The following is a 17,516-nucleotide window of genomic DNA, read 5'->3' on the forward strand; positions in this document are numbered from 1 at the left end:
CCTCTTGCGTTCCCAGGGGTTGCAGGACACAGTCTCTGCCGCTAAAGACACCGTACCCGTCCTCCCTTTGAACCTTGGTAGCCCGATCAAGGATGACAGAGCAGGTACAGGTGGGACACCTGGTGTAGATCTCTCTTCTCCACATCAGTCCCTGTCTTACGAGGCTGACGAGGTGGGCAGACTGAGAGACAGACACGAGAGTCTGGAGACCCGTGTGGGACAGCTGGAAGCAAACAATGCTGATCGGACCCAGCTTCAACATCTGCAGGATCTCCTCACTGCAATGGGTACGACATACACAGCAGGGTCTCAACCGACAACATCCTGCATTATTTCTATTATTCATTCATAATTCGAATCACATTTATAATTCAGAGGCATTTATAGAAAGAGGGTTATTGCTTGAAATATGCCGGTGTTAAAACAAGTTTTATCACAGACAGCAACATAGTGTCGGCCCAGATCCGGCTCACATCGAATCCACATGTACCAGATGTGGCCCGGATCTGGGCCGACACTACGTTGCTGTCTGGGATTAAAGGAATAGTTCTGTCATTATTTACTCACCATCATGTCATTCCAAACCTGTATGGCTTTCTTTATCTATGGAAAACAAGATATTTTGAAGACATTTTTTCCATTCAATGGGGTCCAAAACAGCAATAATAAAAACAATGGACTTTTCACTTAAAAGCCACCGGTGTCGCTAATGACAAGGGTTTCTGAACTCTGTATAAAGCCCCTTTAATATAAAATGGGCATTACAGGGGCCTTCATCTGCATTTTACACCTGCAAATCAGTCAAATATATCCATTTATATGAACTACTATGTACTTGCATCAAAAAATATTTGTTAGGTACATTTAATTTGTACAGAGAGTCTGGCCACTCTCCATTGACAAGCGTTAACTTCATTGAAGGCGGGTGCTCTGTTGAAGTTTAAAACTATTGGATCTGCCCAGAGCCACTCTGGATCTGTCATAAACAATCGCTAATGTTTAGTCGTGACGTAACCCTACAACTCAAACTAGCGCACGACCTCAAAGTCATCGTTCTCAGCCATTCCCTCTGTTCGCTGATTGGACCGGTAAAAATTTCGGCAGAGAAAACCCACGAATATACCGCAAACCCAGACGGAGTACTGAAGGAAAATGAAAATTGAGCGGAAGTACATAGGAAGGCGGAGCCAGGCTAGGTTTAAGTGTGGGTTAAAGTGTAAGCGAAGGTTAACAGTGTAATTATAGATGTGATTACAGAAATTAACTACAGCTGTGATTACATGCAGGTGTTTTTAATATTACAAGGTCAATGTAAAAATGCACACAATAAATGCATAGTTAGTACTAGTTAAATACACTTAATATGAAGTGGGTCCCAATTTTTATTCACAGGCAAGTTACTTTTTGTTACAGTTTTTTTCCGATTGCTAAACAACAGTGAGCACAACTGGAGCTACATGTGCAAAACTCTAACTACAGTCTGCACTACCAACAGTCACCTGAGCTAAACAGTTCACATCACCTGCAAAACCATACCAAGCAACACAACTTAACACATGGCTCAAAACAGGCTCAGTGCAGCCAAACACTGTGCACAACCCTCACTGAGATAACACACACTGTCACTCAGAACACACTGAGAGGAAAAACACTAGCATCAAACACCAATACAGAAAATACAAACTTTTCATCTTTACAGTCTGAACAATTTCAGTGACTTCATACAAAGTAATATTTTCTTCAAAGAAAAGAGTGACATTCTTTCACATGATTTATTTACATTTTTAGAACATAATTCTTTAAGGTAAATGAAAATTAGCAGTTTGCTTCAATAGTCTGTAGTAATTTATGGAATTACAGTAATAAGAAAAAAAAAGGTAGAAATATCTAAAAGAATATAGAGGTATCTATCTATCTATCTATCTATCTATCTATCTATATATATATATATATACAGGTGCTGGTCATAAAATTAGAATATCATCAAAAAGTTGATTTTATTTCAGTAATTCCGTTAAAAAAGTGAAACTTGTATATTATATAGACTCATTACATGCAAAGTGAGATATCTCAAGCCTTTATTTGTTATAATTTTGATGATTATGGCTTACAGCTTGTGAAAACCACAAAATCAAAATCTCAGAAAATTAGAATATTACATGAAATCACACAGTAATTACACAGTGATACCATGGTCATTGAACCAGGTTTTGGTTCTTTTGGCAGTGTGGGCAGGTGCAAATCCTGCTGGAAAATGAAGTCAGCATCTCCATAAAGCTTGTCTGCTGAAGGAAGCATGAAGTGCTCTGAAAATGTCCTGGTAGACGGCTGCGTTGAGTGGACAGCACAGTGGACCAACACCAGCCGATGACATGGCTCCCCAAACCAACACAGACTGTGGAAACTTCTCACTGGACTTCAAGCATCTTGGATTGTGTGCCTCTCCATTCTTCCTCCAGACTCTGGGACCTTGGTTTCCAAATGAGATGCAAAATTTGCTCTCATCAGAAAAGAGGACTTTGGTCCACTGTGCTTTATTAAATCCAGAGTCAACGCAGCCGTCTACCAGGACATTTCCAGAGCACTTCATGCTTCCTTCATTTTCCAGCAGGATTTGCACCTGCCCACACTGCCAAAAGAACCAAAACCTGGCTCAATGACCATGTGATTACTGCGTAATTACTGTGTGATTTCATGTAATATTCTAATTTTCTGAGATTTTGATTTTGTGGTTTTCACAAGCTGTAAGCCATAATCATCAAAATTATAACAAATAAAGGCTTGAGATATCTCACTTTGCTTGTAATGAGTCTATAAAATATACAAGTTTAACTTTTTTAACGGAATTACTGAAATAAATCAACTTTTTGATGATATTCTAATTTTATGACCAGCACCTGTATATATATATATATGTGTGTGTGTGTGTGTGTGTGTGTGTGTGTGTGTGTGTTCACTAACAAGTCTAAAACAAGACACCTGCTTAGCCTTTCAGCTGAAATTGCAATCAGCAGTGTTTGAAAGGCACAAGGCTGAAATCTATTCTGTTTTGAATGTGTGGTTCACAGTTTTGACAGCAGTGTGTTAGCATTTGAACAAAGTGCTGTAAATCCACAGTGTTCTGCAGGTTGTGGTTAAAGTCATGGGTTAAGTGTGTAGAGTTTTGAAAACTGTGTTCAAGCAATGGAAAACGAACTAGAGTTTGGTCCACATGAACTGCTGCTGTGCAGACTGTAGTTAGAGTTTTGCATATGTGACTCCAGTTGTGCCCACTGTCGTTTAGCAATCGAAAAAAACTGTAATATGCTTGTGTAAGTATGTTTCTGACATTTTGTTTGTGATGTCTGCAGGAGAGCAGCAGATTCATCTCAGGACTCTTGTGGACAGTCTTCTAGAAGATAAAGAGAAGGTATGAAAGAAAATAATCTAACCTAACCTTTCCGCTAACCCTCTCTTTAAAAACACAGTTTAGGGTTATCAGATTGTATGATAGTCAAGTTCATCTAAAGGCTGTTTTCATCGTTACAGTTTATGTAATTATCTAAACAGAACTTCCCCTAGACTTCTATTGTTGTAAAAGGTGAAGTGTGTCATTTGTGTCAGTCAAATAGATAGTTCAGCCTAAACTCATGCCGGTGACTGAGCAACCAATGTCGAGATGCTCAAACAAACAGAGCAATGTATTGATTGAGCCACAATGACACACTGTACACTTTTCAGCGCAATCAATCTAACTGGGATAGGAGAATATATTTGAAGGTACACTATGTAACAACATTTAAATAATGAGTCAATGCATCATCAATCCTTCCTCCAAAACATGTTTTTGTCTTACCGTGATTCACTATGGTACATATTATAAGTGTTTATATTTTAGACCCGTCACAATGTTTTTCCGTGGGAAATTAATATTTTACAATATTACTATTTTTACTGTATTTTTTATTTTAAAAAAAACGGCTTAATCAAAAGCTCACTGCTTGGTGAGCAGAAGAGTTTTAAACATTTCCCAACCCCAAACTTTTGTTCAGTTGTGGAAATGGAAAACAAATTTTATAAATGGCATTTCCAAATATGATTTGGGCAATTTGTTAAGTTCTGTTCCGAATTGTTGTTTTCCACCTCATTTTAAATTCTGGAAATTAAATGGTTCACTCAGTTCAATTCTGAATAACTTACCTATGTGTAGGTCAAACTCAGGAGTTGTTTACACGACACCGTTTTCAACTAAAAACATAAAACTTTTTTTATGCGTTTTGGTCGTTTGTTTACACAACATCGGCAAGCCCGCAAGCCCGGGTGGCTGAAAACGCAACTTTTGAAAACGGGTTTCAAAGTGCAAGTTTTTGAAAGCGGGCTCCGTGTAAACATCAAAAACATGAATCTGTGAAAACGATGACGTCATGCACATGTGTATTACGTGTTCAGTCTATACAGTGTTTCATCGCCATCTACTGGACTGGCAGCAGAATACAACGTTTTTAGTCGTTTTCGCGGATCCGTGTGAATGGGGATCGTTATGACAATGGTGTCGTCTGTGCATGGAAAACTCAAAGGAAAAACTTCTCAGTTTTAAGCGTATCGTTGTCGTGTAAACGCACCGTGTTTTATATAATTATGTTGACTTTCCATTGACATAATGATTTTTATACTGTACAAACTATATATTCTATCCCCTAACCCTACACCTACCCATCACAGAATACGTTCTTCATTTTTATATTTTCAAAAAACATTTAGTGTGACTTATAAGGTTTTTTCCTCATGGGGACTAAAAAATGTCCCCACAAGGTCAAAGATTTCTGGGATTGCCCCCATAACGTAGGGTTTACCAGGCCACATCCTGTTTGATTCAAGGGTGATTCCCAGGGCTGTGTGCCGACTTGGCAACCTCTGGTGGGGTTAAAGTTCAAAAGGTCAGAAAGTATATTACTTGCCTTTTCAAAATAAGAGACACGGAGGATGTGCTTAACTGATTCAGATGTGCTCTCATAGAGTTTGATCCCTCTTCAAAGTTCAGGCAAAAGGGATTATGGGCTTTTTCTCTGAAGAGCGTGTTTGTTTCCCAGTTACTGTTGCCCAGTATGAGAGGTATGAAATGAAACCAAGTAAATCTTCAAAGACTGTTTCCTCCTCAGTGTATGAACGAAAACCAAGACCTGCTGAAGGACGTCCAGGTGCTGAGACAGGAAGTTGATGCGCTGAATGGTCAGCTCAGCCAGGTGAACACACACACACATGCACGCACACACGCTCGCACACATGCACACACACTCGCACACACTCGCACACACAAACACACACACACTCACACACACACACACACACACACACACACACACACACACACACACACACACACACACACACAAACACAAACACACTCGCAGAAGCAGCATGTGACAGTGTATATGACTCTTGTAGGTGTCAGAGGGGGAGAGTGTGTTGATGAGCTCAGACACTTGTGGACAGAGCGATCAGGACACAGACGCCTCACAGACAGAGCAGCCGAACCTGCAGACGTCCGACTCCGACATCAGGTACTAGTGATTAACCAGTCACTCGTCAGAGACATGGGACAAACCATGTCCCACAGTTTCACATGGCATCAGTTTTCTTGGGTAGAATTGGTCATTAAAACCATGTAGCATCAGTCAGAGTGCAGTGTCAAAAACAAGATGTGCAGATACAGTGGATATACATTTTTGTCATAAAATAAAACAAAGATAAATCATATCAGAACTTTTGTTTAATGAAAAACGTTTAACGGAAAAATGACAACCTATGCAATGCCACTAAAAACCTGTGACATTTCATAGAAAAAAAGATAATAACAGAAACTTAAAGTGTTTTAAAAAAATATATTTTTACATTAAACGTCCAATTCTTTTGTTGTTGACTTTTTATATCAACTGTACAATTAGAATATTTTTAGATGTTTTCTTACTTTCTCACTTTGTGAGGACATTCTTATTGCTGGCAGAATCTGGACATAATGATGCTATATCAGAATACATTTTCTCCTCAATTTTCTGGAGAAACACATCACACTTGTTTTTTGCACTGCAGAAGAGCATGAATCTGGACCTGATTAAATTAGAAAAGCAAGTGCAATTTCCTTTCACTGGTGGACATTTTGAGCCCTTTGTACATCACACACACTCATACAGGACTGCAGTGCTGAAGCTGGATGAGAAAGTGCAGGTTCTGATGAGAGAGAAGAGTGACAGAGAGGAAGAGAGAAGCAGCCAAGACAGACACATACAAGAGCAGGTCAGACAGACAGAACTCCTCCCTCCAAAGGGCTGGGCCATATATCAAACTCAAACACCAAAGGTTAATATTATAAAATAACTAATACAGTTTTTTACAATCACTTTGCTGTTATTTTCAGAACCTTGATGTCATTTTTCAAAACTCTAGACACAAAACTCAAAACGGTTATCACTTGTAACACAGGCTGTCTAATGTTCAAAGCATTGCATTGTGCATTCACATCTTTAAAGAAATCTTGCACAATCATTGGTTCAAAAAACAAATTTACTGTGAAATACCATTGAAACATATAGAGCAACCGATAGTTTCACTGTGTCATTGTTCGTACAATCATTAAATACTAGTGCAAAATGCCCGTGCAAAATCAGTTTTTAAGTGTGTTTTTATGAATTGTTGGTTTGGTGTGTTTGAGTGCACATTGTTACAATTACACAGCAAAAGTTCAGTGACATTTTTATTTGTGCATGGTAGAAAGCACAACGTGAACTCCGAGAAAACGCTATGCTTGAGCAAACATTTTGTGAATAGGCAACTACAAATGATGCCCGTGAAAGAGACTGTGAACGCACTGCAAAGGATATGTTTAGTTGGTGAATAGCATAGGCTACTATTACACAGTAGCGATAGCGTTAAGCGCACCAGAATGAAATATAATATTCAGAAGTAAACAGCATAGCTGACTTACAGATTCAGTTAACATCCACAAATGAATAAGCACCTCGATTCAGGGAGCAGTGCAAAGTGCCCGTGCAAAATCAGTTTTTGTGAGCTGATCGCCGTCAAAAAAGTTCAGGAGATATTTCTTGCGATGGCAATATGATCAAAAAGAACTTTATATTGATTCAATGGATTAATTGCATTTTGAAAAAAAAAAGTCATGAATTTATTGCATTTTTGGGAAAAAATAATCCGTTTTTATAATAAATCTTAAAAAATTAAAATCCAGATTTTGATTTTCAGTGTTGTTATAACCTAAAGATGCTATGTGAAAGTTTGAAACAGAAAATAGTGGTTTTCACACATTTAGTGGTTATCTCACATTCGAGAGATATGCGAATAACACACAGACAGACAGACGGATGTTTCTGTAATTTATAGATAGATGGATTTATCACGTTCGGGAACCAAACTATAATATTCAGAAGTAAACAGTGTAGCTGACAGAGTGTTTATGTCAGAATGTTTATTTTTAAACCACAGCCTTCTTGGGCTTCTTTGACCGATACAACTCTCTAATGTCAGAATGTTTATTTTTAAACCACAACCTTCTAAAAATGATATATTTAACGATATCTTTTGCATTTCTCATCCAAACAATGTCAAACTTGGCACTGCACTTACTCATGCCCGTGGCAAGACACCTGTCGAGTTTGAAATCAATCGGACTAACGGTTCAAGAGATATGCGAGGAACAGACACACACACACACACACAGACAGACAGACAGACGTTTCTGTAATTTATAGATAGACTAGTGCAAAAAATGCCCGTGCAAAATCAGTTTTTGTGTGTGTTTTTAGTAATTGTTGGTTTGGTGTGTGCTCATTGTTACAATTACACAGCAAAAGTTCAGTGACATTTTTATTTGTGCATGGTAAAAAGCACACAGTGAACTCTGAGAAAACGCTATGCTTGAGCAAACAGTTTGTGAATAGGCAACTACAAATGATGCCCGTGAAAGAGACTGTGAACGCATTGGATATGTTTAGTTGGTGAATAGCATAGGCTACTATTACACAGTAGCGATAGCGTTAAGCGCACCAGAATGAAATATAATATTCAGAAGTAAACAGCATAGCTGACTTACAGATTCAGTTAACATCCACAAATGAATAAGCACCTCGATTCAGGGAGCAGTGCAAAGTGCCCGTGCAAATTTAGTTTTTGTGAGCTGATCGCCGTCAAAAAAGTTCAGGAGATATTTCTTGCGATGGCAATATGATCAAAAATAACTTTATATTGATTCAATGGATTAATTGCATTTTAAAAAAAAAAAAAAGTCTTGAATTTATTGCATTTTTGGGAAAAAATAATCCGTTTTTATAATAAATCTTAAAAAATTCAAATCCAGATTTTGATTTTCAATGTTGTTATAACCTAAAGATGCTATGTGAAAGTTTGAAACAGAAAATAGTGGTTTTCACACATTTAGTGGTTATCTCACATTCGAGAGATATGCGAATAACACACAGACAGACAGACGGACGTTTCTGTAATTTATAGATAGATGGATTTATCACGTTCGGGAACCAAACTATAATATTCAGAAGTAAACAGTGTAGCTGACTGAGTGTTTATGTCAGAATGTTTATTTTTAAACCACAGCCTTCTTGGGCTTCTTTGACCGATACAACTCTCTAATGTCAGAATGTTTATTTTTAAACCACAACCTTCTAAAAATGATATATTTAACGATATCTTTTGCATTTCTCATCCAAACAATGTCAAACTTGGCACTGCACTTACTCGTGCCCGTGGCGAGACACCTGTCGAGTTTGAAATCAATCGGACTAACGGTTCGAGAGATATGCGAGGAACAGACACACACACACACACACAGACAGACAGACAGACGTTTCTGTAATTTATAGATAGATGGATTTATCACGTTCTGGAACCAAACTATAATATTCAGAAGTAAACAGTGTAGCTGACTGAGTGTTTATGTCAGAATGTTTATTTTTAAACCACAACCTTCTTGGGGCTTCTTTGACCGAAACAACCCTCTAATGTCAGAATGTTTATTTTTAAACCACAATCTTCTAAAAATGATATATTTAACGATATCTTTAGCATTTCTCATCCAAACAACGTCAAACTTGGCACTGCACTTACTCGTGCCCGTGGCAAGACACCTGTCGAATTTGAAATCCATCGGACTAACGGTTCGAGAGATATGCGGTTAACAGACACACAGACAGACAGACATACAGACACACACACAGACAGACAGACAGACACACAGACAGACAGACAGACAGACACACAGACAGACAGACAGACAGACAGACACACAGACAGACAGACAGACACACAGACAGACAGACAGACAGACAGACACACAGACAGACAGACAGACACACACACAGACAGACAGACAGACGTTCCTGTAATTTATAGATAGATTGTAGAACAAAATAGGTGATACAGGTTTCATTATGGCACTACATGTACAGTAAATACATCTCTGTAAAAGTACTGCAGTAGTAGAGAGAATACTACAGACACAGTGGAATCACTGAACAGAGTTTGTAATATATTGATGCAAAACACTACAGTACAATCACAACATAGGTTTATTTGAATCAAAGCAAAAATAATTAGCTATGACATAGAAAAGACTGTAAAACATCAAATGCAGTGTTCCTCAACTTGCTTGCTTGTACTGTAAGAAACAAAACAGGAGTGATTATCTATACAGTGCAGTACTGTCAATACTGTAAGTAGTCTGAAAAGGTGGTACAGTATTTGGGACCATAGACACAGTGTCTGAAGCATTATGATAAAATATTAGGCTACATCCATGGATATTGGAGTCTAATTGGTTCATGCTCCACGCTAATTGGTGACAATGAATCTCGTTATCTTGAAACTTTCATGTCTAGAGTTGTGAAGACTGACATCAAGGTTCTGAAAATAGTAACAATAAGTGATTGTAAAAAACTGTAAATCACTATAACCTATATATCGCCCAGCCCTGTTGTTTTAATACTCTAGCATTGGGTTACTATTTTTCCTTAAAATTATTTTAATTTTTTTCTTTACGGTTCACCTGTAGTTAACCAGCCTCAGGGTTACAATTGAGGATCATGTCCGAAGCTCAGGCCATGATCAGGGTGAGAGTTCATATCAGGATCAGAGTTCAGGTCAGGCTCAGGCTCAGAGTTCAGGTCAGGATGAGGGTCAACAGCAGAAAGAAGATCACAATCTAAACCAGGAGGTCAGTCAGTCGCCCAAGAGTGACTACAAACCACCGGAGGACAAGACCGCTCACATCAAGAACCAGCAACTCCGGGACAGGATTAAGGTACATGACAGACAGGGACAGAGATTAAACAGAGATGAAGAGAGTCTATATTTATTCTTCTTAAGACATTTTAAGAAACATTTGAGACAAAGTTGCAACCCAGACAGCAACACAGCGTCGGCCCAGATCCGGCCCACATCTGGTACTCGTGGATTCCACACGGCCCAGATCCGGCCCACATCTGGTACTCGTGGATTCCACACGGCCCAGATGTGACTTGGATCTGGGCCGACGCTATGTTGAAACTGAAATGAAGCCGAGTCTCCCGAGCTCCGACAGATCGGTGGAAATGTCCTCTGTGTGTATGTGATGTTGTGAAATGTGTGTTTTGCTGCAGAACACTGATGTGGCGAGTGATGTGAAGGGAGTCTTACTGGAGCTGCAGGCCGACATCGAGACACTCCACAGCACATCCAGACGCCTGATGGAGGAACACAGCGAGAAACAGATCCACATCAACGTGAGTGAGAGCAGCACAGCTTGTGTTCATCGAGAAACAGGGGCATTTACAGTACATTCAGACTCAGTTACTGATTTTAATACGCAGCAATATTAAATTATTATCCTTTTGAAAAAGAAGGGGTCATTTGATGGTTCTAAAAAGCACATTATTTTGTGTGTTTGGTTTAATGCAATGTGTTTACCCGGTTTTAGGTTAAAAAAAGTAATTATTTTACACATACTGTACATTATTGTTGCTCCTCTATGCCCCGCCTTTCTGAAACGCATCGATTTTTATAAAGCTCATCGTTCTGAAAAGGGCCGAGTGCTTTGATTGGCCAGCGATCCAGAGCATTGTGATTGGCCCAAATACCATATATGCAACATCAGCTCCCAAAGCAATAATGAGCGGTGATAATATCAGCCTAGAAGACTATGAAAACATAAACATAAAACTATGTCTGCATTTGTGATCGTAGAAGCGACAAGCAAGTGCTACTCTATACTGCTCAAAACTTGCGTTTGAATAGTGAGTAGATTTTTTTTTTAAATATGAAAATATACTTACAGGCTGTGTCTGTGAGTCAGAAGCGCCAGAATGTACTTGCAAATATGGAATTGTTTTTTAGAATCAGCCTTTGTACACAGCCGGCCTTGTACTCTCCCAGGTTCTGGAAACAGTCCTCCAAAAAATACGCAGCACACAATTGAACATTTTAGTTGTACTGTTCTGGAACAGTGTTGTAAATAAAGCTTAACCACTGTGTTCTAATTTCGCTTCTGATCAAAATCTGACCAATTTACGCTTTCGCAACGAAAAACAATAATACAGCGAGAATAAGAGTTACGCCTACTTTCTTTTCGCCCTTATACATTTGGGCGGTGTTACGCAACTCCACCCCCACACACTGACGTAGATTTGAGGGGGAGTGTTTGAACGAAGCGTTTTAGGAAGGCGTGGCTGAGTCTTAACTTTTATAAAGCACATCTCTTAAGGTTTGACACTTTGAGCTTTGTAACTCTGCAGATCTTATACTTGCACAGCTACATAACACACTAAAGAAAAAGGAAACATGAAATCGCATCATATGACCCCTTTAAAAAAACTCCTTATACGGAAATAACATACTTAAGTGGGAACTAAATGTAATGTTGCCAGACACTTAATTGCATCCTAATTGCAATTAAATGAAAATGTATTATATTTAAATTAGTGCTGGGAAACGATTAATCACAATGGACAAAAACACAATTCTGCCGTTTAGAGTTGTGAGTGGATTCTAACTTAAACACTTTGTTTGCCATGATGGTTTTGAATTGCCTAAAATATGATTGAAATCACTTCAAAAAGGAAAATACAGTTAAGTTCAGCATGTGCAGTGCAAGTCATATAGGCTACATAAAATTATAATGAGAACATTATTATAATTGTGTGCTTGGGACATGGATTTTAATGGTGAGACATTTGTTTTTGTAATCAGGCTCTCAAAAAATTATATACAAATTTGAACTTTATCAGCCAATTTATCGGTTATCGACTTTCAAATTTAAAGAGTTATCGGTTATCGGCCAAAGTTTTCATATCGGTGCTTCCCTAGTAAAATGTACTTGCACTGAGACACATGCCATGGCAGGGACTTCCTGCTGACTTAATTTGTACTTAAATTAAGTTAGTTATAATTATTACACCCTTGCCCAACTCAACCCCTTACAGAAACCTTTAGCAGTTACAGTATATATGTGAGATGAGCACATTGACTTAAGTTGTGGCTTTTCCAGCGTCTGTACAAGCTTTTGAAGGAACTGGATGAAAAGAAAGCGGACAAACAGGCTCTGGAGAGCAAGGTGAGCCGCATGCAGTTCGACAGCGTGATCGAGCAGCTCAATAACATGTTACAGGAGCTGCTCGGGAAGATCAGCGGGCAGGAGAAGGACTGGAACAAGCTCATCGAGAAGATCTCCACTGAGATGGACTGCAAGGTGAGAGAAGGATGGACAGAAGCAGTGCTGTTGGTACAATTCTTCCTTAAAGTCATTTAACATCTCTATGGTGTTAGAAATATTTGTTTCACTGTAAGAAACCTGTACATCTTAAATCACTCACTGATAAGATTGTTCTAAACTTGACATTAATATAACAGCTTTTTTCAGGGTTAAGTGTGCTATTATGGTCATTTTTCCCATTACAGTAATGAGAATGAGATTTTTAATGAGAATTTGGGGGAAATGTGCTTGATTGCCTTGATTGTAATGTCACAATGCATCCTAAAATAGGCATAATTTCTTGTTTCGGCCCCACTTTATATTGAGTGTCTTTAACAACTATTTTAATAATATTGTAAATGAATAATTTAAAATAATTTGTGTTATTTTATTTTGAAAGATTTAACCAACACTGCACATTATTTATTTATTTATTTATTTTTACCCGCTGGGGTTTCTTGTGTGGCAGTCAAAAACTTTTTTATCAATTTTGTGCTATATTTTTATTCAATAAAGTTTTTATTTAATATTTTGAATTTTTAGGCAATTTTATGGTACTAAATTATATTAATGTAGTTTATATATTTAACTTAAACTGTGATAAATCTTGAATGCTTTGGAGCACAGACTTGAGTTTGATCTCTTTTCAAAAACGACACTTGGCAGATTATTATTGTAAAGTTGTAAAGTAAAAAAAAAAAACTAACTTAAAAAAGTTATAAAAGTTTAAGTTTATTGTTAGGAAAATGCACAAAAATACTATTTTTTAATATTTATAGTATTATAAAGTATTTATATATTATACAAAACGTGTTTTACTCCAAAAAAAAAAAAGTTAAACTGCAAGAAAATCAAAGGCATAAATCTACACAAGTTGTGTTCCAAATTTGAGGTTGATATTACCAAACATGAGCTTTCAGTCAGACTTTGTTAGGCCGCAGTACCAAACGTTTCTACTAGATGAAATTCGTCTCCCATTCATTTCCAATTTGTCACTTTGATCACGAGGAGCACAAGTGTGACTATTTTTTTAGGACCATTTAACTTTTTCAAATCATGTCCACGATTCTTTGTGTGTTCAAGTCAAGTCAAGTCATCTTCATTTATATAGCGCTTTTAACAATGTAGATTGTTTCAAAGCAGCTTTACAGAGATAAACGTATAATTTATGGTAACAGAGATTGTTTTGGCTTTATAGCGGTTCTTTAGTAAAGTTATTTTCCAGCTAAGGTTAGTTATGATTGATTCGCTTCCATCGCAACAATCATTTGTTATTAAATTAGGGGCCGCTAAGACGACACCATTCTCTCTACATAGACTTTAAACGCGAACCTGTGATAAACGCTGATGGCGTTCACATGCGCATTAAGAATTGGTTCTATAGTTATGTGCGTTTGAATATATGTGCGCAGGTTTGTAATTCCCTACAAACCAAGCCTAAACAAAGTACTGGTGTTTCCTTATCATTTTTGATACAGAATTTTATTTTATTTTATCAATTCGGGGTAGATACGCAAATTGAGTTTCCCGACAACGCTTTATCTGTAGAGTGGTAAAGGGATCCTCCATAGGGAGAGACTAGTTGGCACTTCAGCACTGCGTTGTCATCGGGTCCAGGCGAAGGTCCTTCATCAGATCTGGATACGGCCTGGATCCGGCAGGCTGCGGGAAAACCTTGGGATAAACAAAGACACTAAAATTAGCGTAGATGCCATTCTTCTTATGATGTAACGAGTACATCAGGATTTATGGGAAGTGTTCCCATAAATCCTGTAAAAAAGTTATGGGCAATTTTTTATATGGGCACCTTCCCATAAAAAAGTTATGGGCACTTTCACATAGCAAAGTGCCAAAATATTTTCCAAGTTTCGTATAAAAAAAGAAAAAAGGAACACAAATTACTGAAGTTCACCAGTCGGCTAATCTAGCATTTCTGTTCTCACCAATCTTAAAGGTGCTCTAAGCGATGTGGGTGACGTTGGGTGACATCAAATTTTAACGTTAGTCGTTGTCTAGGACATCTCTCCTCTAGCTAACTTCCCTCTTCATGCTTCTCTCTCCTCCACTCCACACACCCCACTTCATGTGCACACGCACTAACCACCCAACCCCCACCCCCAAATCATTATTGTTGGTTATTGACTGGACACTGTTTGTTATGTTTCCTGGTCCAGGCTGGGCCAGTTTTTTTTGTTGCCTTTTGTGGAGCCTGGGCTGTCTACAGAGACCGCGTTTTTTTACAGTGTGTTCAGGGGACAGGCAGCTAGCTGATAGTGAGGAGATGTTTGCTGGATGTGACAAAAAATGTTTTGACCTAAAAAACGTGTGACATCGCTTAGAGCACCTTTAAACTTCCATCATAAGTGGTTGGATAGAAACAAGTATTTTCTGTAATATGTATGATTTGGGCTTTAGTTGAACCGGATTGAGCTGGATCCTCTGAAGAAACAGCTGGATGATTGCTATAGGAACATCCACCAGAATCTGCAGACACAGTCGCTCCCCGAGCAGGACAACGCCGCTGGACTCAAGAAGTGAGTGACCAGATTCACTTTTTCTCTAAGACATATACACCTTATGCGCCGCAGCCATCTTTAGAATTTTGTCTTTGAACTTTTTTGCGGTAGCTCTGTATAATGAAAGATTAACGAAAGATATCATGAGAGTTGTAATGTCTGAAGCGGATGTCATAACAAATGTCAGTAAGCCAGGAAGATTTTAAAACGAGCGTTTTCATTCATAAATCTGTAAGATATTACCTTTATGCTGTGGAAATACAAACCGGAAAAACACAACCCCTTACATATATGGTCTATATATAATTTTTTGTCTATTTTCCTGGCAAGTGGTTTTTGACCAGAATAAGCTGCAATGTGGAGCAGACTTTAAAGCTTGACCTAAAACAAAGTCAAACATAGTGAATCCTTATATGCCCAAAGCCCTCTACACAAGTGTGTCAATACAAAAACCAAGCTTGATTTTATGTGTTGTTGCATTCATAAGTTAACGCAATGCAAGGAAAGGACCACATGCTGGGAATTAGTTTACCAAGTATTTGCATCCTTGTGTATGTTTCTGAAATGTTCAGTCAGCCACTATCTGAATAACCGTCATATGACTAACATGATGGTGGTTGTATGAAACAAACCTCACTGTCTTTGTGTCTTTCTCACTTCGTCATAGACAATTAGTGGCCTGTAAATGCCTCTCCTGTGATCATCCAGTGAACTTGACGACACCCGGACAGTACGTACTTATTACACAGGACAACTGACATGACACGCATGACACACCTTGTTTTGTCAAAATTCATTCATTAAGAATTAGTCATTTAAAAAATATATTAAACTGTTCATACGGACAATGTCTTGAATACACTTCTTCTACAATGACATTGTTTCATTTTCTGAATTAAAATAAATGTCATAATAAAAAATAAAAAAAATGTCATAATAAACAAAAGTATTAAAAATAAAAGTATAAATCAATAAATAAAACTAATATTGTCTTGAATAAAGTTATTATTAAATGGTTATTAATCAAATCAAAGTGATGCTACCAAAATACAGGGATTTTATTGTTATGACATCATTGTTGGGTAAGTTACTCGTAAACTTAAAAAGTAATAAATTACTAGATACTAATTACATCTTCAACAGTGTAATTAGATTACTGTACTAATTGCTATCTTTCTAGAAAGTATTGCATTACTAATTACTTTCTAAATCCCATTTCAACCTCAACCTGTTGAACAAAACAAGGATAGACTCTTTTTATTCTTTCAAACAAATAATTTAAAATTGCATAAAAGTGTGTAACGGGAGAAGCTTACATTAAAAACATACATTTTAACATTAGACATTACATGTTGATGTTACTATTGTCTTATATACAATTGTTGTAGTCAATACAGTTTTTAATGCAATTACATCAGAAGTAACTGTAAATAAATTACAGAAAAATTAGAATCCCTTACTTTACTTTTTCAAGGGAAAAGTAATTAAATTACAGTAATTAATTACTTAGTAAAATGCCTAACACTCAACACTGTGACAACAACATAAAGCAACTAATTGTATTATAATTGTATAATATCATGATTAAGAATTAATATGTCTATGTGTTAAATATTTTTTGTTAAGATAATTAAGATAAAATATTTAAGTATATTCAAGATGTTACTTTATGGTTGCATCACATGACATTTTTCAAATCAATATTGGGATTGAGATTCAGTATTTACTTTTCTAAGACCTTGTCACTTGTTATTTTAAATCAATTTTTAAAAGGTTTCTGCTTGTCATATTCTCAAGACGTCTTTGCTTTGTGTCTGTGAATGTTTACAGGCGCATGCCCACCCTGCCCTCGGCCCCAGGACTGACCTCTCACACGTCCAGCCCGCCCTACTTCAGGAGGTGAGACCGCTCGATCACACACACATTTACCACTGCCTGTCCACAAGAGGGACTCAACTTCACTGTGTACTGCAGATTCCACACTCTAAACCTGGCATGAACCCCATTGATCTGGACAGCAACCTCCTGTACTCTAGAAAAAAATACTAAAAGTAGATTTATAGGTTTATTTCAAGTTCAAAAATGAAGAAACTTAGACTATTTTTCCTCAAGAAGTATTAAAATAGAACATTTAAAAGTTTACTACTAGTACATTTATATTAGTATGCACACTATATGAAGCATTCTAGCAAAATATACTTTATTTAATAAAAGTATCCTTGAATATCCTTTTATATATATACATACATACATACATACATACATATACATAT

The 17,516-nt window shown here is 37.4% G+C and overlaps 1 protein-coding gene across 1 annotated transcript in view; it reads left to right on the forward strand.

The window, feature by feature from the left end:
• LOC307171689 (uncharacterized protein) overlaps positions 1-17,146 on the forward strand; it is a gene marked incomplete at both ends in the record, with an annotated part of 83,857 nt that extends 66,711 nt beyond the window's left edge. The window contains one exon of the mRNA XM_079893466.1: positions 17,074-17,146. Within this exon, the coding sequence (XP_079749592.1) occupies positions 17,074-17,146 (73 nt within the window). The remainder of the gene's footprint in view (positions 1-17,073) is intronic.
• Positions 17,147-17,516: the final 370 nt, after the last annotated feature.

The sequence above is a fragment of the Squalius cephalus genome, assembly GCF_949319135.1.
Source record: "Squalius cephalus genome assembly, chromosome: 1".
Taxonomy (NCBI): domain Eukaryota; kingdom Metazoa; phylum Chordata; class Actinopteri; order Cypriniformes; family Leuciscidae; genus Squalius; species Squalius cephalus.